This window comes from Podarcis pityusensis, assembly GCF_964106645.2.
Source record: "Podarcis pityusensis genome assembly, chromosome: 8".
Classification (NCBI taxonomy): Eukaryota; Metazoa; Chordata; class Lepidosauria; order Squamata; family Lacertidae; genus Podarcis; species Podarcis pityusensis.
The window spans coordinates 35162039-35186485 of NC_138033.1; the positions used below are offsets into that span (position 1 = coordinate 35162039).

At 47.4% G+C, this 24447-nt stretch overlaps 1 protein-coding gene across 1 annotated transcript; it reads right to left on the reverse strand.

Moving 5' to 3' along the window:
• Window positions 1-949: 949 nt before the first annotated feature.
• On the reverse strand, window positions 950-18272 carry PLLP (plasmolipin). The gene is made up of 4 exons (XM_081017093.1): window positions 17976-18272; window positions 7093-7266; window positions 3912-4034; window positions 950-2060 (listed from the first exon to the last, which is right to left on the reverse strand). Exons 1-4 carry the CDS (start codon window positions 18111-18113, stop codon window positions 1941-1943), a joined length of 555 nt encoding a protein of 184 aa, XP_080873219.1. The 5' UTR covers window positions 18114-18272; the 3' UTR covers window positions 950-1940.
• Between the last annotated feature and the right edge of the window lie 6175 nt (window positions 18273-24447).

Here is a 24447-nt window from a genome sequence, read left to right on the forward strand (position 1 = left end):
ATTACCCTTAGCAAAATTGCACACCTGATTTGTGTGTGTGTGTGTGTGTGTGTGTGTGTGTTTGTTTGTATTGTTTAGATTCCAAAGTAACTGCACCTTTTGACTGTTCCCCTGGTCACTTTTCAGATAACTGCTCAGTCTTGTCTGTATGCTGTTGCTTCTGGGTGGAAGGGAGGACAGAGATTTAAGTAGCAGCTACTCCCATTTTTTAAATAAAACCTTCTATCTACCCAACCATAAAAACAAAGGCAGAAGGAATGGTGGTAGGTGTAGCTTCAGGGGAAAGCAAAGCTGTCCATGGTGAAATGCCCCTTTCTCCGCAGCTATCAAAGGTGCAGTCATCCTGTCCCTTCTTTGCTTCCAGTAGACATTGGAAATAGCTCTTGTCATTGTCTTAAAGGGTAAGGTAGAGGGAGGAGAAGCAAGAGGGCATGATCATAACTCTAAACTCATGGAACAGTTAGGGTGATGCCCTGGTGCCTATTGCAGAGCATTGAGAGCTTGCTGTGGAAGTTAAGGAAGCCCAGGCCTAGTTTTCTGGATGGGAGATTGCCTGGAAAATCCATCAAGGAAGAAAGAAAGAGAGTCTCTAATAGAAGGTGAAAAGCTAGCTGGACCTGGTGTGCTTGGAACTCTTGGTCACAAAGCCCAACTCTGCCTTTTGGAATTTCTTCTGGCCCCCACTTCATAAGGACTGGAACCTTTTTTGCTTTTTGCTTAGCCATACAATGAAAGAGTTTATCAGGCTGCTGTGCTTGCATAATGCAGTCCAACACAGGACACCCACATGCCTTCCTGAATTGTCTAGACTATATCTGGCAACTAAGTAAGTGTTTAACAAGTAAAGACAGGCAGAGCCATTCCCCGTGGACTTGTACTACTGAAGGAAACGAATTAGGTGCCTCTCCAAGCAAAGTCAGTGCTGGAAAGCCCTCATTTGACAAGGGTGAAAGATTTATTTACTTTATTTAAAACAAAACCTTTTTTTAGAAATAAAATACCTGTGGTCTTGTACCAGAAGCATCCTTGCTACTATGGAACACACTGGGTTAATAATTATACATTATTTACATAATGGCTGAAAGTGGCTGGCATAAAGGGAGGCTGCTGGGTTTGCTTTTTTAGTGGGTTTAGTTTTTGGTGAGACGTGCTGGCTTGGCCGTCCCTGGAGATGGGCATCCTCTGGGCTGCTTCACAGGAGCGTGTCCATCCCTTGATGACAGTGTGTCTCAGTGGACCATCTTCCCACTTCAGAGCACTTTGATGTCCCTTTGAACCTGATGCTTGCTCAGTGTAGTCAGTTGACACATTCAGCTGCCGGTCATCAAGTGACGGCAAATACCTGTGTGCACCAGGCTTGTGGAGTGTCAAATCGCCGTCACAAATCTGACCCTGCAACTATGAATGGTCACCACATGCGGTGGCCTTTAGCAATAAGATCACATGCAGCCAAGGCACAGAAAGGCAGGTTCCCCCTTAATTTCAACCACTTGATTTCTGTTTGTACAGGGCAGTCCCTGCAGAAGCATTGGGTCAAAAGTGGCATGAGATGCTGAGATTACTAAATGGGGTGTTACCTGTGCTGACTCACTGCAAGCCACGAGTCTGTGTGTGTGTGAGAGAGAGAGAGAGAGAGAACCAGCCCTTGGGTTGTCTCTTGCTGGCTTTGCTCCATTGATTCAGCTGGCCCTTGACCAGTCTGAGGATACTAATTAGTGCAAAGTATGGGGTGGGGTGGGATGCTTTAACCAGCTATAGATGGCGTTAAAAACACATACAGCATACTTGGCAAAGGCCATGCTAAAGCTGGGACTGGGAATAGCATTCAGAGTACTAGGTCTGGAAGGGAAAAGGGCAGAGGGAAGACACCAAACACCCAAAGGCCCCAGTAGCCACTGTCACCCAGTCAAGTTGTGTTGATTAAAAATGGCCCACAGTTTTCAGGCGTGATTAGAAATGGTTGCTTGGCTGGTTGCTGCGTTACTCCCATATCCCCTCCAGGCTCGAATGCTGAGGCAGGCACTGACCCCGTAGCCAATCATCACCAGGCAAGCAAAAAACTGCAAAAGACAGGAGATGGGGGCATTAATGTCCCAGGAGCTTAGGTGAGTAAGCTGTAGGTCCATCCTGGGTCCCAAGTCATCGTATGATGATTAGAATGTGAATGTGCAGGCAAAGATTGCAGTGAGATCTACTGATCTACTGAGTTTATTGTAAGCCTCTGGGAGCCTTTTTGGCTGAAGAGGAATAAAAGAGCTTCAGTAGGAAAATGCTGATGAACCCAACATTTTCTGTGAAGATCTCCACTGCCTGCAGTAGAGACAATCCACTTTTCTGCTTAAAATCTCAATTAAAAGTAGCTTGCCTCTTCTGGCAGCTAGAGTAGCAGTTTTAAAGGGGGAGATGGGAACTGGTCTTGTGCACAAATCTGCTGGGCATTTATTGGATCATATGGACAAAGGCCAAATGCAGAAGCTGAGTTTCAGCACTGAAGCCTTTCAAAACATCCACTCTGGTAGCTGTTAATAATATAAGAAAAAGCAGCTTCCAGCCAAGGTGTAAGAGTATGTCAGTACTCAGCACAACTTTCAAGAACCCCATGGCCTTGAGTTCTTAAAATAGGGAATAAAAGGTAAAGGTAAAGGGACCCCTGACCATTAGGTCCAGTCGTGACCGACTCTGGGGTTGCGACGCTCATCTCGCTTTATTGGCCAAGGGAGCCGGCATTTGTCCTCAGACAGCTGCCGGGTCATGTGGCCAGCATGACTAAGCCACTTCTGGCGAACCAGAGCAGCGCACGGAAACGCCGTTTACCTTCCCGCCAGAGTGGTACCTATTTATCTACTTGCACTTTGATGTGCTTTCAAACTGCTAGGTTGTCAGGAGCAGGGACCGGACAACGGGAGCTCACCCCGTCGCGGGGATTCGAACCGCCGACCTTCTGATCGGCAAGTCCTAGGCCCTGTGCTTTAACCCACAGCACCACCCGCGTCCCTAAAATAGGGAGTAAGTGAGATGCAAAGAAGGATCTCCCTCTGAACTGTTAAAACCTCAGTCCTAAATGGATTTAACATAAATATGTCCATTTCAGCCTGCTGTGGATTTCAGTAAAAGCACAGTACAAAATGTTAACCTGGAAATGGAGGGTGGTGTGCCAGCGTGCCCTTGCCTAGCCGAAACTGATTAACACAGCATTACACATCATCCGTCATGCTGGTGGCTGGCACTGGACTAAGGAGCTGAGTTACTCCAGGGAGGAGGACAAAACACATAATGTAGCTTCAGCTGGATTCCCAGTTACTGAACGTTACCTCATTGCTGGCACTGCAAGCTCTGGATGAGTACACAAAATGATGTACTGGCAAGCTAGCACCACATATTTACAGATGGCATTGCAGGGGGTGGGGGCTGAGTACTGGGGGCAATTGGGGTCATATAACTGTAGGTATGGTAAAAGGAAAAGGGGGGGCCCTTCAGAGTCATCTGGACGCTCCCTTCATATTCTGATGGGCAGGGATAGGTGAATCTGTCAATTTTGGGTTCTCTCAGATTCTCACTTTCCCCCTCATTCAGTTCTCCACATTTTCACACCATTGTGTTCTTTTAAACAAAAAGTCCTCATGAAAACTCAACATTTTAGTGTAACTTTTCTGTAAGTTACACATTTTTCTATCTATGCGATTCCATCTTTTTGGCAAAGCAGTTTTCCCTAAAGAATTTTTGTATGTTGTTTTCACCAATGTGTGCACTCTTAGGCACCCTTTACCTTAGCATATGCATTTCTGTGCACTCAACTTCACTGGATTGCGAAATTCAGCAAACCGCATATTTCAGATGATGGCGTTTCTTCCCCCCTCCCTGCCCCCCGGCAACAAGTGCAACGGGGATGCAAGTGCAAAGGGTTAACTCACCGAGGCAGAGGCTCTTCTGTTGTAGTCTGGTGAGTGCGGCCAGGAGTACGGCTCAACAGAAGCAGCGCTTGTGATGAAAGCTGTTGCATACAAGACGGACGCAGCAACATTGAATACCACTAGCTGGAAGAAAAAGAAGACAGTTTTGGAGGACATTCCATGAGGTCTAAAGGCAAAGACCTACAGAACATTGGGGAAGGGCTGCAACTCAAAGAAAAGCATCTCCCTATGTTCCTAAGATTCTTGACAATTCTCACAGCAGATTGTTCAATTGCAGGTGATCTGGATGCCATGACCTGCCTTATGCATACGAGCTGAATCTTGCTCTTGCCTCTTGCCCTCATGCTTCAGGTGGGGACTGACTACATCTTTATATTGTGTGCTTTTCCCTTTTATCTTACAAAAAGAAACTCCACACAAACATTTTAAATAAGTTGCAAAGCTGCTACAGGAACTGAAGCCTGTATGATCTCACAAGTGTTAGCCAATAAGATGCCCATTTTCTCCCCCACACGAGGTTGTTCCAGGAGATGAACATGGGCATGTGTTTCCAATTGCCTCTCCCACACCCAATCTTCATCCTAAGCAGCCAGGTGCATGAGTGTGCTGCCATGGCACTGCCCTCAGCGTTCCTCCAGGAATAAAGAGGTTTTACTTGTAGCATCCTGTGCTCAAGGAGAATGCAAACAAACTAGCACACTGGTGAAAATTCTAGGATACAAATCCTCAGAGATTGGATACAATAGTTTTGCTTATCCTAGTGAAAAGGATTCTGAGGATTGTTCTGATTCAGATATATAACACTAGGCAAATAATAGTGTTTATTGGGTAAAGACAGATGTAATAATTTTAGTTATGGGTTGGAAGCAGCTTTACTGTGTTTGGTTACAAACCTGAGCTAGACCATTGGTCCATCTAGACCAGGCATCCCCAAACTCAGCCCTCCAGCTCTTTTGGGACTACAACTCCCATCATCCCTAGCTAATGAGACCAGTGGTCAGGGATGATGGGAATTGTAGTCCCCAAACAGCCGGAGGGCCAAGTTTGGGGATGCCTGATCTAGACCATTCATCTTTACTCTGAATGGCAGCAGCTTTCCTCAGGATCAGGTAGAGATCCTGCTACTTGATTCTTTTATGTGAAAATGGAAATTGAGCATGGGTCTTCTGCATGCAATGTGTGTGTTTCACCAATGAGCTATAGCATCTTCCCTGTACAGCAATCATACATTTTTTTCAAGCTCTAGGAAAAAAATCCTCTGGTTATGCAACTTTGCAGCAGAAGTCAAATGTCATCAGTACTGAATGACTAGCGCCTGCGACCTCACAAATGCACATTCCCCTCCTGAACAGTTCCGTATTTTTTAAAAAAGCAAGCAAACCAACTTTCTTTTTTAAAAAAACAAGGTGAATAATGGTCCTTTAACCACGGTAATGAAAATTAATTTTAGAAAAGACAAAGCAGTCCTCTTGAAGCACTGGCAGATAAGCAAGAGTAGCCTCCAATTTGATGGTATGTACTGTTCAAACTGTGAAGCTAGAAGCAGTCAACATGTTGCACCAGCCTTAATATTTATGTCTGGCTTCATCGTAGATGAAAAAAGCACATGCAATTCTCTGTAAGTGAGCTGTGTGGAGGAGACCCTTTCGTGGATCTGTTCCTGATTGATAAAGGTCACTTAGACTAGGATGTTCTGTGGCCAAAACAAGTGCGCACTTCGCTGATTTGCACAGGACCAACTGCAAGAGTCGCCCATTCAGTTTTGGAATTTTGGCAACAGTTTCTGCTTAGATGGCTGTAGGAATTCTAGTCATACTGGTTATGAAAGTGTAACAATGAGAGCACTGTTCCTTTCCTGTCTCTGCCTTCTGGACTGGCAGAATGGGGAGGTGGCACTTTGCTGTTCCACAGAAGAGAAGGGACTTGCTGAATTGCTGCAGAAATGGAGACTTAACTGTTTCCTGCAGGACTCATCTAAGCTGATGTCCCTGGTGCCAGGGGCAATCTTCACCTGCTGCTGTTAGAAAGCTGCAAATTCTGCATCACCTCCCTAAGGCCCATTTTGCATTTTTTAAAACAACAACAACAACAACCAACAATACTTACATTTAAACACAAGGTGAAATAAACCTATCATTTAATTCTACTAGATCAGCTGGTCCTGTGAACATCAGAACCTATCCGGAGCAAAAAAGGTTTATATGCCTTACAAATGCCTTTTCTCTTTCCTACGATAGCTGCATGAATTACAATCAGGCATTAACAGCAGAAGAGAGGCACAAAGGCTGCTCTCTAAAGTATGTGCTCCCGTAGTGGTTAAGAGCAGTAGTCTCGTAATCTGGGGAACCGGGTTTGAGTCTCCGCTCCTCCACATGCAGCTGCTGGGTGACCTTGGGCCAGTCACACTTCTTTGAAGTCTCTCAGCCCCACTCACCTCACAGAGTGTTTGTTGTGGGGGAGGAAGGGAAAGGACAATGTTAGCCGCTTTGAGACTCCTTAAAGGGAGTGAAAGGTGGGATATCAAATCCAAACTCTTCTTCTTCTTCTAAAGTTCATATGTTGGTAACCCTGAGGCTGGTTTACTGCGATGCACTCTATGGGGGGCTGCCCTGGACCTCGCCCGAAAGCTCCAAGTGGGGCAGCATGTGGCAGCCAGACTGCTGATGGGCGCACATAGCTGCCAACATGTGACACCCTGGTTAAGACAGTTGCACTGTCTACTACTGAGCCAGGTTTTAAGCTGAGTTCACCCGCTGGAGGCAAGTAGCTTTTGTGTCAATTTACAAAGCCATTTTTGCCCTTTACACGGCTTTCTGCCATTTTGATTGATTGATTTCCTGGGGCCTCGTGTACACACGCTTGCGCATGAGCCAAATTGCATAAACGGAGAGTCGCCTATATACTGTTGCAAACTGCTTTGATTTTTTTAATGATGTAGCAGTGCATACATTAAAAATAAATAAATTGATAAATAGGGAGGCAACTAGGCTTCCAGAACTTAACAGGAAAAGCCAGACTTCCTGCCACCCCCACTGCCCTCCTAGTGGTTTGATCTACAGTTCCCATCAGCCCTCAGGCAGGCACAGCTGAAAGCTGTAGCACAAACCATCTGGAGGACAGTGGGGGGGGGGAGGGCTTGGGGTGAAGGGCCCCAGGCTGAAGAAGGGTATTGGGTACTCACCACAATAGGCCAAGGAATCATGTAGAGCTTCGCCTGAAGTTGGAAGAGGTACATCCCAAAAAGGATGACCGTTACCAGCCAGAAGAAGATAGCGACAAACATCACCCACCCGTAGGAAGGGTACGGTTGGTAATATGTGTCTGCAATGAGGGCCCACACCAGGCATCCCAGCACCTGCACAACAGAAAAAAGGGCATTGACAACTTTTGCTAGTGAAGGATATTTTGTAGAATCGGAGCTGGAAGGAACCCCAAGGGTCATCTAGTCCAACCCCCTGCAATGCAGGAATCACAGCTAAAGCTTCCATGACAGGTGACCATCCAAGCTCTGCTTAAAAACCTCCAGTGAAAGTCCACCAGCTTCTGAGGGAGTCCATTCCACTGCCGAACATCTTTTCCTGTCAGAAAGTGCCTCTTTAGTCAGATCTTTAGTCAGAATCTCCTTTCTTGTCATTTGAATTCCTCAGTTCGGTTCCTACCTTCAGGAGCAGCAGAAAACAACTTGCTCCATCTTCCATGTGACAGCCCTTTAGATATTTGCAGAGAGCTATCATTTCACCTCTCCATCTCCTCCAGGCCCAACTCCCTAAACCATTCCAGACTCTTGCTCATCCTAGTCATCGTCCTCTGCCCACCTTTCAGCTTGTCAATACCCTTCTTAAACTGTGGTACATGTCGTCTGAAAGAGGCGGTAGGTAAGCTCCAACCCCACCACACTACTTCACTCCCAAGGCAAACAGGCATTGCTGCAATATGGTACATTTCACTGTGGCACACAGTTCCACTGAATTTATTCCTAGTGACACAGATGTGCAGAATAAAGGCACCTGGCAACTTTGGCGCAAGCTCTTCATTCTCTCTCAAGTGCCAATGCAATGTACTTCAGGCGCCTGCAAACCGCCTCATGGTGTCTGTGTCCATGGTTACATAGGCACACTCTTGGCTTCTGCTCAGTCACTGGAAGCAATGTTATACCTCCCTAGGGGCTTGTTGCCCATTGTCTCTTTCCTGGCTCTGGGGCCTAGTGGGGCACAGCTCCTGTCTGCTCCTGCTGCCGCCTTGGCTAAGTCATCCAGCCCCTTGGCTGCTGGAGAGTAAACAAGCAAGCAATTTTCTGCCCACAACGCACTTGCAACCATAGAAAAAAATAAAAAACAAGAAGCAAAGATGCACATTGAAAACGTTGTCATAAATAAGATTAACAATAGGAAATGACTGTGCAGACTCCCAGCTTGCAGGGACTGGTTGGTTTCTGCACCCACAAAGAGAACATCGAGTTCACCAGCTGGAGGCAAGTAGCTTAGAAAGTGGAGGCATCAGGTTAAGGAAGAGGACACCTCACATCATCTCCAAAGTATTACTATCCCTCTGACAGGGAGGAGGTAGAGGAGGAGGAGAATGATGCAGTTAAAACAGCTGGCCAGGGGCTTGATTTACCGCCGGTGACTCCACAAAAGTCTTTCATTGCTGGTGGCCATGAAAGAGGCGCTATGTGGCCAAAGAGACATTGTCTCCGGCGTAAACACTCTGGCTCTCTCCTGTTGCTTCGGTCTGGACAATGCCTTCTCTTTCAGGCCTCTGCTTCCCTGCCTCCACAATAGCTATTAAGAAATATATTGATGATGATGTTGCGGTTGGTACAGGAGGTCGAACGCAGTTGAAATTCTACTCTGGGCTTTACTAGAGGTGGCCAGCCACAAATTTGGCATGTAATTGATGGCAAGTGAGGGGAAGGGAGTTCTGCTTTCAAGGAGGGAGGAGAAAGGAGATGTTCCCATGGCAGCCAATTGCCCTCAGCAGCCAGGCTGCCGCTGACTTCCGTCGTTAGTCCTGCTATATTAACTTTAGCAAAAAGATAAAGCTGTTTTCAAATCCAGCTTGATAGTTATCAGATTGCCCATTCCTTGGGGCATCAAGCACAGCCATGCACGATCCAGCACAAAAGGCTATTGAAAGGCTGGCACTGGCAAGGCACTCTGTAGGACCCACATCAGACTGACTGCAAACCGAAGTGTGGAGGAGAGGACGACAGGGGTGGGCTAGGGGTGCGCCAATAAATCAACTTTGGTTTCTCTCAGCTTCTCTCCTCTTCTTTTTATCTGAAGTTTAGTTCTCCGAATGTCCATATCAGTTTGTAAAAAAAAAAAAAGACAGGATGAAAGTCCGCATGAAAATTCATCAACAGCTTAGTGCAAATTTATCCTAATATATTTGCAAAGCAATTTCCCATAATAAAATGTGGTTTTTATAATATTGTCATCAATACATGCACGTTTGTGCACATTAAATGGCTGGAGAAATTACACTTCAAAATTCAGAGAAGTGTACATTTCAAAGGATGACTACTTTAGTTCACACTCTGTTTTGAAAAGTTAAAAGTAGGTAAGTCTGCCTTTAAAGAACAACACAATCAACTCCCCCCCCCCTCCATCTCTGGCTGGACGAAGCCCTGTTCAGCCCTGCAGGTTTGCAAACAAGTAGGAAAGTAATTGGTCTCTCACAGCCTTGCAGGCGGGGCGGTTATCAGAGGCAGTGGCAGCTGGGCTTTGAGACCCCTCAGGCATCCTCCTCTGTTGTGTGCATCATATCTACAAGCATGGTGCAGCAGCAGTAAAGGATAATGCAATTATAACCTGCATCAACAGACATCTAGTGTCCAGATCAAGGGAAGTATGTAATAGTACCACTCTATTCTGCCTTAGTCAGACCCTTGGTCAGTCCTGTGTCCATTTGTGGACTCCATGGTTTAAGAAGACTATTGACAAGCTGCAGTGTGCGCAGAGGAGGGTGACCAAGATGATACAGGTTCTGGAAATCAAGTCTTATGAGGATCAGTTTAAGCACTTGGGGATGTTCAGCCTGGAGAAGAGGAGACTGAAAGGAGAAATGATAGCCATCTTCAAATATCTGAAGGGCTGTCCCGGGGTAGATGGTGCAAGCTTGTTTTCCACTCCTCCTGAGGGGAGGACCTGAACTGATGGATTCGAGTAACAAGAAAGAAGATTCTAACTCAACATTAGGAAGAACCTTCTGACAATAAAAGCCATTTGACAGTGGAACAGACTCCTTTGGAAGGTGGTGGACTCTCCCTTCCCTGGAGGTTTTTAAACAGAAGTTGGATGGCCATTTGTCAGGAATTCTTGAGCAGTGATTCCTGCATCTCAGGGGGTTGGGCTAGATTACCCAAGGGGTCTCTCACAACTCTGATTCTATGAAGATTCATACCCATAATACTATCAGGGTGGTCATAGGCTTTCAGTAGTTTTTACATATGGAAAAGTTTGGGGGCAGATGTACTGCATGTCCAGTTAGTGCATGCCTCTGAAACTATATATGTTCTGGTTTGCCTGTTTTTTGTCTCACTTTCATTGCCCTCTAGTCCAGACGGCAATAATGCAATGACATTGAGGAAGTGTCACAGAACATTTCCATTCACTGCCTCCTTCCCCACCCCCACCCCGCCTCTCTACCTACTGATCCAGCTCCCTTTGTTTCCTTCATGGATAAATTCCAAAGAAGCAAAAAACAAAACAAAAAGCAAACAAATTGTGGGCACGGCAGCTAATACCAGCCATTTTCATTGTGCAAAGGAGAGGAGGATAGCTTGGGTGCCTGGTCAGTTGGGGAGGGTTTTGGGATATGAATATTTTTACAACTGTCACTTTGGGCAGAGATGGGTGAATCCCAGCTGTTTTCTCCCACCTTTGCCATGTCACTGTTTGCTGTTCTGTGCCATGCAGAGCTGGTCCTATCATTGAGCAGAGTGAGGCAACTGTTTCAGGCGTTCGGTTTGGCGCCACATAAAAAGGCACCCTTATTAACTATAAAAAACACAACTATTAAAGCGCCCAGAAACTGCTCAGGAGGAGGGAAAATGAGAGCGACTTAGCAATGAAATATAGCATGATAGAACTGGGGTGATGGCATGGGTGTCATGTTTGGTTTCCACCCCCAAACATAGAAGGAACGAGTCAGACCAGTCTGTTAAGTGGCCCTAGCCAAGTCCATTAAGCATCTTTTTTTACATGACTAAAGAGTTGGCCCAGGACAGGTGTGTTGTCATAGAAATTACTGGCTAGTGATGCTTCCAGAAGAAGGGGCCAGACTTTCCTCCCTCACCTGATTGGAGGCAATGTGATTCTGGGGGTAGGAGAAGAGTAGGCCAGTCTTTTCTAGTCTTGTCTGAAGCTGGGAAGACACAGGTGTGCACTAGCACCTCTGAAGTCTCCCATTACTTGGGGAGTGGGGTGCATGTAACAATACGAATTAAGGACAGGGCAGGATAATGGAGCCTGCCTCTGTGGTGTGCAACCACAGCAAACCTAAGCTGAAAGACGTGTTCTTAAGCCCTTGGAGTTGTGTTTTTACCATACACATTCCACGCACATGCTTAAAACAAAACAACGTGATGTTGTGGAATATGATCAGAGAAATCTGAGAGACCACTCAACTATGAAGGCTCACCTTCTTGAGATAGTTTGTCAGTCTTTGGTTTCTCTCTCTCTTCTTAACCCCACAGAATTATTGTGAAAATAAAATGGGGATGAGAGAAACAGCCACATGCGCTCTCCTGAGTTCCTTGGAGGAAGAGGCAGCGGCAAAGGTAAACATGAAAGAACAACAGCTGAAACTCCCACTAGGAGATAATGAAAGGGGCATCTGAAGGGGCACAAACTTACCCCAGAGCCCCACTCCTCCCCCCACATGCCTCTAAGGGCCAACCTGGGTGGTATTTTTTTGAGGAAGCATGAAGTCAGAAGAAGTATCCTCCTCAATAGGTGCGGCTGACCTTCACCTTGCCAGATCTACCTTATTCTTCACTAGGACCCTGAGGCCCAACAGCTGGGACCAGATGCAAAATCGTTGGGCTGCCGGCTGGGGTGTGGCAGTTGGGTGCTTATTTGGAGTACTGAAGAGAAGATTGCAGGACAGTGGAAAAATACAGGCTAAGCTTCCTTTCCAAGCCACAGCTTCACCCGGGATAGAGGCTTTAACATGACAACAGGTGTTGCCACCCCATCAAAGAGGAGTTTTGGGTCTAGGCAGCATTAGTGCCAACTCCCTGGAACCCTGGGTGCCTGAGCACCCACCAAATTCTCCTGGGTGCCAGGCACTCAAATTTTGGTTACAGGGCCATGCACACTGCATGGCACCCACGGCCCTGGACATCCATGGTCGCAGGGCCAAGTTGGCACTCCTGCTGGGCAGACAGAAGGTTGCCAGGGTCACTGGGTGGAAAGTGACAGGAAAAGAGTGTCTCAAGCAAGGTGTCCTGGGAAAAAGAAGGGAGAGGCTGGCTGAAGGCTGGCTGGGAGATGCCCAGGTTTGACTCCAGGGTTGCACTGCTGTGAGGAACAAGCCCATCTTGAAATGACCATGCTTTAAGTTCTGGATTCTCTCCATGTAAGCTGAAGATGTAAATAAACTATATTTCTTAAAGCTATGACAGTCTCTGCTGCATCATTTCTACTAATCATGGGTGAATGCCTGGAACCCTGGGAAACTTGCTATTGCTCAGCAGAGAGTGGGGGTGGCACCCAACTTTTGTAACAATAGCTTTATTCACTCTTTTTAATATGTAAAGCCAAAAGCAGATGCTTTTGGTTCACACCTGATGTAACTTGTATTTTTTCCACATAAAAAGTTCAGTAAAATAATGGGAGGGGGAATGGAACAGGCAGAAGATCCTTAACGAGCTACTCATGGAGCCTTATGAAACAGCACCCACAGTTTCAGCTCTTGTTAGAAACTGTTCTTCTCTGTCTGCTCAAACTCCTCGTTAGCCCAGCCTGTGCTGCTTTCTGCAGAGCACTGACCTCAGACTCTGCTGCTGCTGCTGCAGGTGGGTTGCCAAGTCAGAAAATCATCCACAAAAGTTCTTTTGTCCGTCCCCAAGCTTCTGTGGTGGTGCCACCAGGGCAGGACTTGGGGGCAGAGGTCTGGGGCCCAAGTCAGCAGATCAAGCTGGGGGCAGGGGGGCAAAATGCAGAAGGGCAGATGCTCCACTTATTTCAAGAATGTGGCACAACACACATCACCATCTAAAATACCTCTCACCCCAGTAGGATCAGGAAGTCTAGAGCATGGAATTACATAACTGTACAAATATTGCACATTTCCAGTGACTGAACTGGGCAAAGTCCAGAGGCCCAGTTTGCAAATAATATGAAGCTAAACAATGACTTTTTGAATTATGGTGCTGGAGGAGACTCTTGAGAGTCCCATGGACTGCAAGAAGATCAAACCGCTCCATTCTTAAGGAAATCAGCCCTGAGTGCTCACTGGAAGGACAGATCCTGAAGCTGAGGCTCCAATACTTTGGCCACCTCATGAGAAGAGAAGACTCCCTGGAAAAGACCCTGATGTTGGGAAAGATGGAGGGCACAAGGAGAAGGGGACGACAGAGGACAAGATGGCTGGACAGTGTTCTTGAAGCTACAAACATGAATCTGACCAAACTGCGGGAGGCAGTGGAAGACAGTAGTGCCTGGTGTGCTCTGGTCCATGGGGTCACGAAGAGTCGGACATGACTAAACGACTAAACAACAATAACAAATGATGACAAAGTATGAAGACACAGGAGTGTGGGGACTTAGCAAAAATAATGCTGCTTCATTACCCCCACTCCACCCCCGCTTTTGTACCATGGTTTAGCGTTACATCCCAACCCTGGTTCATGGTTCATCTCCCCCAGCCAAACCACAAGCAACAAGCCAAGAAGAAAACTTCCCCACAGATCATGGCTTGCATGCAGAGAGACACCAAAGCACCAGCCTGGGTTTGGACACAACGCTAAGCCAAACCATGGCTCAGATCTAGTTAGCGCAGCAGGAGGAGGAAGAGCAAGGTGGATTACAAACAGCCCAGCAGGCGGTACAGGGCGTCAGCTTCCTCCTCCTCTGACTCAGTGCTGCCATTAACAAATTCAACAGGGAGGAGGCAGAGACCAAACCAGAATTAGTTGGCACCACCACTTACTAGCTCTGGCACCACCTACTGTTGTCCTCCCACCCTTCGCCTCACCTTGGCTGCCACTGGCTTTGGCTTGGCATTATTTCTGTAGGCTGTGATTATTACAAGAAAGGAGATTCTGAATCAACATTAGGAAGACCTTTCTGACTGTAAGAGCCATTTGACAAGGAAACTGACTCCCTCAGAAGGGGGCAGATACTCCTTCATTGGAGGTTTTTAAGCAGAGGTTGGGTGGCCATCTGTCAGGGATTATTGCGCTGTGATTCCTGCACTGCAGGGCGTAGGATTCGGTGACCCGTGGGGTCCCTTCCAATACTACAATTCTACAATTTCATGATTTCTCTCTGCTTCTGGAGAGACCTTTACACCAGGCAATTGCCCTTTTCCACTCAAGAGGTAGATGCCGCTATGCTGAAATCAAGTGAACCTTAGGTGCACACATATAATCACACCTTTTAGCAGCCTGGAAGAAATGAACACACTCCTATTCTGTAGTCAAATTCATAGAATTGTAGAGTTGGAAGGGAGCCAAAGGGCCATCTAGTCGAACCCCCTGCAATCCAACTCAACAGGCATGTTTTACAACTCTCCAACCCAGCTGTGGACAATAGTTAATTTATTGAGGGGAAAGGAAAGAACAACCCCTTTATCCCCCTGACGTTTGCTATGACTGTGTGGCTAAAGTGTGAAAAGAGCCCATTAAGGCTGAATCTCTCTACATCCACCTTTGCCTACCTGTGCTCTCCATCCCTTTGGGGCCACAGGCCCCAACAGCCCCGGTCAGGAGAGTTGGGCTCCAAGACATCTGGATGGGTGCCAGACTGGCAAAGACTGGTCTACACACACACACACACACACACACACACACACACACACACCAGAACTAATTTGTGAATCTCCTCTTGCAAATTTCAAGGCAATTTAAAATAATGCAAGGAAAACAACTAAAATAGGTTTTAAAGGAACACAACAACCCCCCCAACCATTAAAGGTAGGTTTAAAAACAATACAAAGACTGACATCACACACACTGCAGCTGGAACAAAAATGTCTCCAATTGTTCCCAGAGAGCACAAATAGCAGGAACTTCTTGTATCTTAGCCAGCAGCCATGCTGTTCCTCAAAAGAGAATAAGGCTAGGGGGTCCAGAGGTGGTACAGGACCACCTTAACCACAGGAGGCAGAAGAAACAATTCTTCAAGGCTTCCCTTTTGCAAAAACAAACCACACCAAAACATCCTATCCAAGTCCTTTGTTCTCAGGCCATTTTGGAGGGTGATAAATAGAGGCTTTGCCCCACCCCCATCACCTTCCAAGACATGGATGGATAGATTGTCTGTAGAAAACCCTACATGATCTGCACTGGAGGTGTGTTGTGCTGTGTGGGTGGGTGGGTGGGTGATGATTTTATTATTTATACCCCGCCCATCTGGCTGGGTTTCCTGCCTGCCTACCTGCCCCCACCACCCCAATGAACCCCTCCTTTTCTGACACATATCTGTGCCCTGTGAAGCTGGGGAAAGGGAGACAAATTCTACCCAGCAGCCTTCCCCAACCTGGCGCCCTCCAGATGCTTAGGATGGCAATTCTGACATTCTATTCATTTAGGAAATTTCTTAAATTGCTTCATACTTAAAAAAAACCACCCTCAAAGGAATATACAAACAAAAGTTATATGCAATACATTCCTAACATGGGTGTAGCCAAAAGGAGGCAGGGAGGGGGAGCAGCCCTCCCTAAATCAATAAAAATAGCATAGCTAACTAAGGTTCTGCCCACCCCCCACAAAAATCCTGGCTGCACCCATGAATCCTAATCAGACACACTCTCATTGTGCTGTCCCCAGAAAAATGGTGGCCAGGATTCAGTTATTCTTCTGAGAAGACAGTTTGCAATTAAAATACGTCTTCCAAAGTGTCGTTGCCTGTTGAATATCCACCAGAAAGGAGTTCCATAACAAGGAAAAGGTACTTTGCACATTCTTAGAAACACTTCTTGCTTTACACGTCTGCTATGGCTGCAAATATTGGTCCAAAACATCAGGACAACACCAGTTAGAAAAATCTACTGTACATTTTTAGAGTGTGGGGTGGGTTGCCTCTTATGACACAAGTTTGGGGAAAAGTTTGTCCCTCTTCTGGAGTCATTCCCATTTGGGTACTCTGTGGGACAGCCAGCCAGCCAGCCACAAACTTGGGGGGGGGGGGAATTGAATAAACCCTTAGTCACCTTCTATCAGAACCAGAAGTCTCCTGAAAATGTATAGAATGGTATTCCAAAGCAATGTTTGACCCACCCACAGCCCCCCAAACAATAGAGTCTGTGCTAGTTTTAATGAATCTTCTGTGTGTGGTTTTAGGAGAGGCTGGAGATGGTTTATTAGTGTGCACAAAGACAGAGTGCCAATGTGCATAGCACTTTACAAAGAAGGAGATACCCTGTTCCAAGGGGCTTATAGTAAATAGTTAGAAAACAGAAGCAATGGAATCATAGAACTGCAGAGTTAGAAAGGACCGCAAGCGTCATCTAGTCCAACCCCCTGCAATGCAGGAATCACGGGTGTCCTCTGTAAAGGTAAGAGCTGGCTTAGAGCCACAATCTGGAAATGTTTGCACACAAACAAGAGACCTGCGTGCACAACAGCTCTGAGCGCAGGTGTCTGCAAAGTCCCTTGTGAAATCAGTGGCTATTATTGGAAGAAGGGAGCCCAGAAAATGAAATCATTTGGAAAGCCAACTTCCCTAGAATTCAAAAAAAGTCTGAGATGACGCTAGTATATGCGGAGCGGAAAGCTCTCCTCCATCTCTTGGCTGGGAACTTGGCAGGGATGTTATTGTTACACAGGAGATAACTCCAGAATTCAGTTCTCCCACCTGTAGCCCAAAATTACGCAGGCGAAAAGGTATGCTGTACATACCGGTACTTAGGAGCACTCTTTGCTTTCCTGGCCCAAAGTATTTTCACAGCAAGCGCCAAGACATTGATGTGGAAGCCCGTTACCCCTACTCACCCTCCAATTTTTCGCAGGTGAAATTATCTGCATTGGAGCAAGAACCAGTCCTACCTCCCTGGGGCAGCCACCTCAAGGTGCTAGTCCCCGTTTTCAAGCCCTTTGCTGCTTGATGCAAAGCAGAAGAGGGCGAAGCAAAGCAGCAAGCAGGTGCAATTGACGCTGCTCTGCCCGACTTCATTCTGCATCTCGCTATCATCCCTCCACGCTGCCCACGATTCTTCTGCCCTGGGGTCAACCCACAAACCCCCAGCCTGGAGAGGGGGCTTCGTCCGGGAGTCTTTTCCAGCCCTCCTTGGAATCACAGAATCATAGGACATGGAAGGGACACCCCCCAACAAGGGTCATTAGTCCAACCAGCAGCAATGCATCACAGCCAAGGAATCCAACCTCTGCTTAAAAACCTCCTAGCAAGGAGAGTAGCCACCACCTTCCGAGGTAGCTGCTGAGGACCTTTTGCATGCCAAGCAGCTGCTCTGCCGCTGAGCTAGCGCCAATTCCCCAACCCCTTATGCTGCAGGGGGGACAAACAGACAAGCGATCTGCCTTAAGGGAAGGTCCCACCCCGTCCTCATAACAGTGCGGTGGGGTAGCTCAACTGGACTTCTGGAAACTCTCTTTCGACTGTAAGGGTTGTTATCAGATGACTTCCCTCCTTTCAGAAGTGGGGAGCCAGTTCTGCCGGATTTGGACGCCCCCCCCCCCCCAGCGCTCCCGCCAACGAGCGAGGAAAAGAGAGCCTAGCCTGATGCGCCTGGCCGCTAAGGAGCCGCTGGGCGAGGACGGCACTCTGCACGCGCTCAGAGACAACCTCTTCTCGGAAGACGCCTCTCTCGGCCGCAGGACCGGAGAGGAGGGATGGGAAAAGGAAGGAGCTTGCGGGGGGGGGGGGGTCGACTCACGATTTCCACGATCATCAGGACCCCGAAGAGGGAGCGGAGGAATTCGAGGTCCACCGAGGAGGAGCGCAGCAGCCCGCCGCCCTGAGCCCCGGCGGGGGTGCTGGTCCGGGTGCTGACTTTGGCCGGGAACTCGGGCATCCTGAGGCTGCGGTCGGCGCCCCCCGGAGGGGGATCGGGCCACGAGAGGGGCCGGCGGAGCGGGGAGTCGGGCTGCTGCTGCTGCTGGGGCTGCCTCGGAACGCTGGTCCCGGTGCCTCGAAGGCGCGTCCGCCGAGCGCAAGCAGCAGGAGGAGGCGGCAGGCAGGGCAGGGCAGGGCCGCCGCCGCCGCCGCCGCCGAGAGCCCAAGCCCCCGGAGGGCGAGCCCAGCCGGCTTAACCCTTTCCCGCCCTCGGGTTGCCACCTTCCTGGAACAAGCCCTGCGCCGCAGCTTTGGAGACCGCAGCTTTCTCAGCAGGGGATTCTTTCCTTGGCATCAGGACTCGTAGAATCATTGAATTGCACAGCTGGAAGGGACCCCCAAAGGTCATCTAGTCCAACCCCCTGCAGCGCAGGAAGCACAGCTAAAGAATCCCAGGCAGACAGGAGTGCAACTTGGCCCCGCGACCGTGGGTGCCGGGCGGCGTGGCTCCCATGCAGTGTGCATGGCCCTGGCACCAAAGTTTGTGGGTGCCCGGCCCCTTCATGCAGAATTTTGTGGGCCCCAAGAAGTTGGCCCCCATGCTGGCAGATGGCCTTCCAACCACCTCCGTTTAAAAATTTCCAATGAATCGCAGAATTATTGTCTAATTGTAGAGTTGGAAGGCCCAACTCAACACAGGAGTCGCCTTTTCTTTCTCTCACACCTGCCGAGGACCTTTGCTATGTGCCACTCCTCAAAAGTCTCCCTTCTCCTCCTGACATAGCAAAGTGGGGCGGAGGGGGGGGGGGCAGGGAGGAAGCTGAGTCCCCAGAGGTCCTTACTCAGGAGGAAACAGCTTTAACTGCATGGGCCTTACTCCTGGACGACAAATTATGTTAATTATTGACATAGCAAGCTGCACTGTACTCTATCCAACTGCTGGTCCATCTAGGTCAGTATTGTCAACACTGACTGGCAGCAGCTGTCCAGGGCTTCAGGCAAGGGACATTTCCAGCCTTACCTGGAGATGTTGCCCAGGATCAAACCTGAGACCTTCTGCATGCAAGGCAGATGTTCTAACCACTGAACTACCTAGCCTGCCAAGGATGACTGCTCCTTCATTCTTTTTGATAATGAATTTCATCTTAGTAGAATATTCATGTATTTGTGTTGGTTTTCAATCCAGCCTACTCTGCCTGCAGAAAGGGCATGAAAGGAGCATAGAAATGCACATGCCTCACCTTTGACCTTTTCCCTGCTTCTGAAGAACCACCTGCCAGATGAGCAAGGAAGGATGGAACCCTAAGCACACTTTCTGCAGAACATGTCCTGCTGAACTCAGATTTACTGAAGAAACATCTAGAGTTGGGTGTAGCTACGGTAAACTTTTCCAGCCTGGGGGCTGCATCCCACTGCTCAAGCCCTCCAGTCAAGTTCCTTTGTAAGGCAATGATCTTAGCTGGCCACTTCAGTGTCCTCATCAACATCCCAAAAGAATAAGCCAGGCTGCAAGAGCTACAACCAAGTACTGGTGCTTTCCAGGCTAATGTATGGGCCTTCCCACCCCCACCCCTAGCTGTTGGGTAAGAGAACAATAGCCAGAGGTTGTGTATGAGCTGAGCTGGAAGCAGGCTGGCAGCTGGAGACAGAGACATGCTTGCTCTGTGCTGCATCCAAAGATGAGACTAATGGAGATGCAAGATCTGTTGGGGCGTTCATGCTGCGAGCCCCGCTATCTTGTGCTCAGGTTGTGTAAAGTAAAGGTAAAGGGACCCCTGACCATTCGGTCCAGTCGTGACCGACTCTGGGGTTGTGGCACTCATCTCACTTTATTGGCCGAGGGAGCCGGTGTACAGCTTCTGGGTCATGTGGCCAGCATGACTAAGCCGCTTCTGGCGAACCAGAGCAGCGCACGGAAACGCCGTTTACCTTCCCGCTGGAGTGGTACCTATTTATCTACTTGCACTTTGACGTGCTTTCGAACTGCTAGGTTGGCAGGAGCAGGGACTAAGCAACGGGAGCTCACCCAGTCACGGGGATTCGAGCTGCCGACCTTCTGATCGGCAAGTCCTAGGCTCTGTGGTTTAACCCACAGCACCACCTGCGTCCCTTTTCAGGTTGTGTATATGTGTAAATAAAACCATATAGCCTAAAGCAGGGATCAGCAAACTTTTTCAGCAGGGGACCGGTCCACTGTCCCTCAGACCTTGGGGGGGGGGGACTATATTTTGGGGGGGAAATTGAACGGATTCCTATGCCCCACAAATAACCCAGAGATGCATTTTAAATAAAAGGACGCATTAATCTAAAACAATAACAAAATGATTTGGACTCCTTGACAGGTTTTGAATAAATATCCACAAATTTATTAGTAGAATATATGACAGATAAGGCAATGATATGTACAATTTTACAACATGCAGAGAATAATATGTGCAAACAAATCAGAGAGGGGAGCTGAGGGAAGTCCTTAGTGGGCAGGAGAGGGAGGGATGGAGGGAGATAAAAAAGGGGGGAATGTAATTGGTTATATTGATTGATAATTTGTTCTGTTAAAATTGTTTAATAAAAATATACTTTAAAAAAATAAAAGGACACATTCTACTCATGTAAAAACACACTGATTCCCGGACTGTCCATGGGCCAGATTTAGAAGGCGATTGGGCCAGATCCAGCCCCCGGGCCTTTGTTTGCCTACCCATGTCCTAAAGATACCATAGCCTCTACCAACCTTTATTCTAAGGAAACCAAACTCTGATCAAGCAGTGGAACCTCTGGATTTTCTCAGCACTTGGAGATTGGGGTGGTGAGTGTCATAGTCTCATTGCTGAGCAACAACATGCAGAGCTCAGTGGAGTGGAAGACCAGCCAACCAGAAGAGTCTCTGAGGTGTACTTACCTGGAGGCAGAGTCAGCATCCAAAGTCAGAGTCAGGCAAACAGCAATCCATGTGGTCAGATAGTCCAGGGGTCAGGGAATCCAATGATCAAGGCTCACGAGGAGCAGAAAGTAGCACAGCAGAGCCAGGAACTACAAGCTTGGCTTCCCACATCTGACTACTGCTGGAAGCTCTGCTTAAGAAGCCTGAAGCCAGCTGATTCTCATCAGACCTTCTCCGTGTCCTTGAAGGCTGATCAGCTGCAGGTGGAGTCATTCCACCGTCTCCCCCTTCAGGCTGCTATTCAGCTGGTAAAGCTGACTCCTGGCCCATGGCAGCAAGTAACAATATCTGCCGGAGGGGAGCCACAGGGATTATTTTATTCCATCATGTGAGCTGCTGTGCTTTTTGTGGTTGGACAAGGAAAATTATGTGACCTTACGTGTTTCTCTATTTGCATTGGCTGCCCAGGAAATTAAGAGCCAAAGTTGTGGATGTCTTTTTTTCTGTGGTTATGGCTTACAAATAAAATTGTTACTACTTCTACTTGGAGACAGGTTCCCATAAATGGTGGGTGGGGTGTCATCCTTAGAGCAGAGTCTATCCCTCCCACTCATAAGGAAGCTGGCTTGTGCCAGCCCTCAAATCTCAAAGCAGACCTGGAAAGTACGCACGGACACTCTGCCCAGGGAACACAGAAACCATGGGAGTTTCATGCTGGAGACAAATAATTTTCAACAGAGCAGAAAATGGCCTGAGAAACACACCACTCTGTCCGGCATGCACAAACATTTCCTTTGTCCCAGGTTGCCTCTGATCAAACGGGTTTGGCAGGTCTCAGAAAATTATGCAACCCTCACTCCTTTAAAAGTACTACAGAGCCTTTTCTGATGATAGACTGCACTAGTCTGATGCCCTCTAGAGCAGGCATCCCCAAACTCGGCCCTCCAGATGTTTTGGGACTACAAGTCCCATCATCCCTGACCACTGGTCCTGTTAGCTAGGGATGGTGGGAGTTGTAGTCCCAAAACATCTGGAGGGCTGAGTTTGGGGGTGCCTGTTCTAGAGGTTTTGGGGTACCCAGTCCCAGTCAGCTTAGCACCATGTTGGGGAAGGCTCCTGTTGACCCTTGCCTTTCTCTTTGTCGAAATATATTTAAAAAATTAAAAAATTGTCCAGTAGCACCTCAGAGACCAATTAAGTTTGTTCTTGGTATAAGCTTTTGTGTGCATGCACACTTCTTCAGATACCTTCAGATACTTTCCCTTTGTGACAGAGTTAGGGTGTGGTCCAAGCCCCCAGAAAATGCTGTAGTGTGTGGTGTAATGGTTAGAGTGTCTGACTATGGTCTGGTAGAGACCAGGGTTCAAATCTCCCCACTTGGCCATGAAGCTCACTGGGTGACCTTGCAAGGCAGTCGCTCCCTCTCTGCCTAACCTACCTCACAGGGTTGTTGTGGAGATTAAATGATGAGGGGGAGAAGAACCATTTATGGCTCCTTGGGCTATAAATACAGTACAGTAAATAAAACTAGGGGTGCAGATAATACCCAACTTGGCCATTCCTGGAATGCTGGATTTGCACCAGGTTCACAATGGTTTCAAATCCTCCCTGGGGGCAGAGGAGATCTGTGACTAGATGATTTTATTTTTGTTATTATTATAATTTGAAAGTATTTATTATTTTATTAATTTATTAAAATACCACTCCAGCCATACATTAATTAATTAATTAAAATACTTACAACCTTAGCCCTATATTAAACTGATATTGGGGCAGGATATGAGATTACATTTGAAATTAATAAAACAAACAAATGAAAAGCAGATAAAATAGTTACTATAAGTGCCAGTACAGTGCAGTGGTTAGCCTAGGACCGGAGAGACCAGGGTTCAAATCCTGACTCAGCTATGGAGCTTACTGGGTGACCTTGGTCAGTCACTGCCTTTCAGTCTTATAGGGTTGTTATGAGGATATTAAACATTATTTTATTTCAACAACTAGAATAACATTAATAATAATTTATGCGGCACCATTTTCATAAGTCCCAAGGCAATTGACAAATTGACAATAAAAGCAACTAAAAATTGTGGGATGAGGATATACATGTAAATGCAATAAAAGAAGAAGAAGAAGAAGAATCTAAACAAAATTGCTGACTTTGTATAGACAGGGCAGTGACATCTTCCAGCTACCAGCTGTTTGATGATGGATACAGTGGTACCTCGGGTTACATACGCTTCAGGTTACAGACTCCGCTAACCCAAAAATAGTGCTTCAGGTTAAGAACTTTGCTTCAGGATGAGAACAGAAATCGTGTTCCGGTGGCGTGGCAGCAGCAGGAGGCCCCATTAGCTAAAGTGGTGCTTCAGGTTAAGAACAGTTGCAGGTTAAGAACAGACCTCCGGAACGAATTAAGTACTGAACCTGAGGTACCACTGTATTTGTCTGACTTGATGCGCCAATTCTGCTGGGTAAGTTTAGCCGGTAGAGTATGAGACGCTGAATCTCAGTGTTCTAGGTTCGAGTCCTACGTTGGGCAGAAGTCTCCTGCAATGCAGAGGGTTGAACTAAATGACCCTCGTTGTTCCTTCCAACTCTACAATTCTGTGCATCTATGATCAGATCCCATCAGCAGCCTTGCTGCGTTTCCTTTTCCAGTGCCTCTGCTAGCATTACTCAGTGCCTTCCACTAGGGGCAGACTTCTGCTTCCACCCGCTGTTTGCAGCAGTGCTCACAAAAACCCTGTGAAGTAAGTCGAAATTATTATTGGTGTTTAATGTATTGAACAAATTCGGATCTGCATTCCTGATGGAGGGTCTCTCCCTATACCAGACAGCTTGGGCTCTGGGATTGACGCGGGCGGGCACTACTTTCAATTCCACACCCTTTTAAAACATGGAGAGTGATGGAGGCTTTAAAAGATGCGCGCTAAGAGGAATCAGAGATTCAGGAATTCTGCATCAAGAGTTCTTTGCAAAATAATATTGCACCCCTACATATTTCTTCGCAAAATAAGATTGCACTCCTACAGCTATCTGCACAAAAGTCGGAAGTGGTCAAAGCCAAATAGCTCCCTTCCTGTGTTCCAGGACTTTTAAAGTCTCTGTGTTAGAATTCAGATCGAGAGGACGTTTACACAGGGCAGTGGTAATTCAGAGTCAAAGGGCACCTCCTATTTAGATAAAAGTTAAGCATGGCTCCACGCTGCTGAATCTCCGTTGTGATTTACTTAAGGCAGACTTTGTTTGCAGGGGCAACGAGGTTAAATAATGTAAGTAATACAGTAATATTAAAATGATTTTTTAAAAGGAAAAAAGAAAATATTGGAGCTCTTTGTCAGAAGTGGGATTCGAACCCACGCCTCCAGGGGAGACTGCGACCTGAACGCAGCGCCTTAGACCGCTCGGCCATCCTGACAAGCTGCCTGAAAGGCGCTCCCTCCCATGGAAGAGATTTCGAAAGAGGATTGGT

Bases quoted from the DNA above. Each gene is read 5' to 3' on its own strand.
- PLLP (XM_081017093.1), bottom strand. From the start codon at position 18,113: ATGCCCGAGTTCCCGGCCAAAGTCAGCACCCGGACCAGCACCCCCGCC. The intron at 7,267-17,975 runs GTGAGTCGACCC...TCTGTTGTGCAG, and splicing joins TCCTGATGATCGTGGAAATC to GTGCTGGGATGCCTGGTGTG. The intron at 2,061-3,911 runs GTGAGTTAACCC...TGTCTTTTGCAG, and splicing joins ACAGAAGAGCCTCTGCCTCG to TTTTTTGCTTGCCTGGTGAT.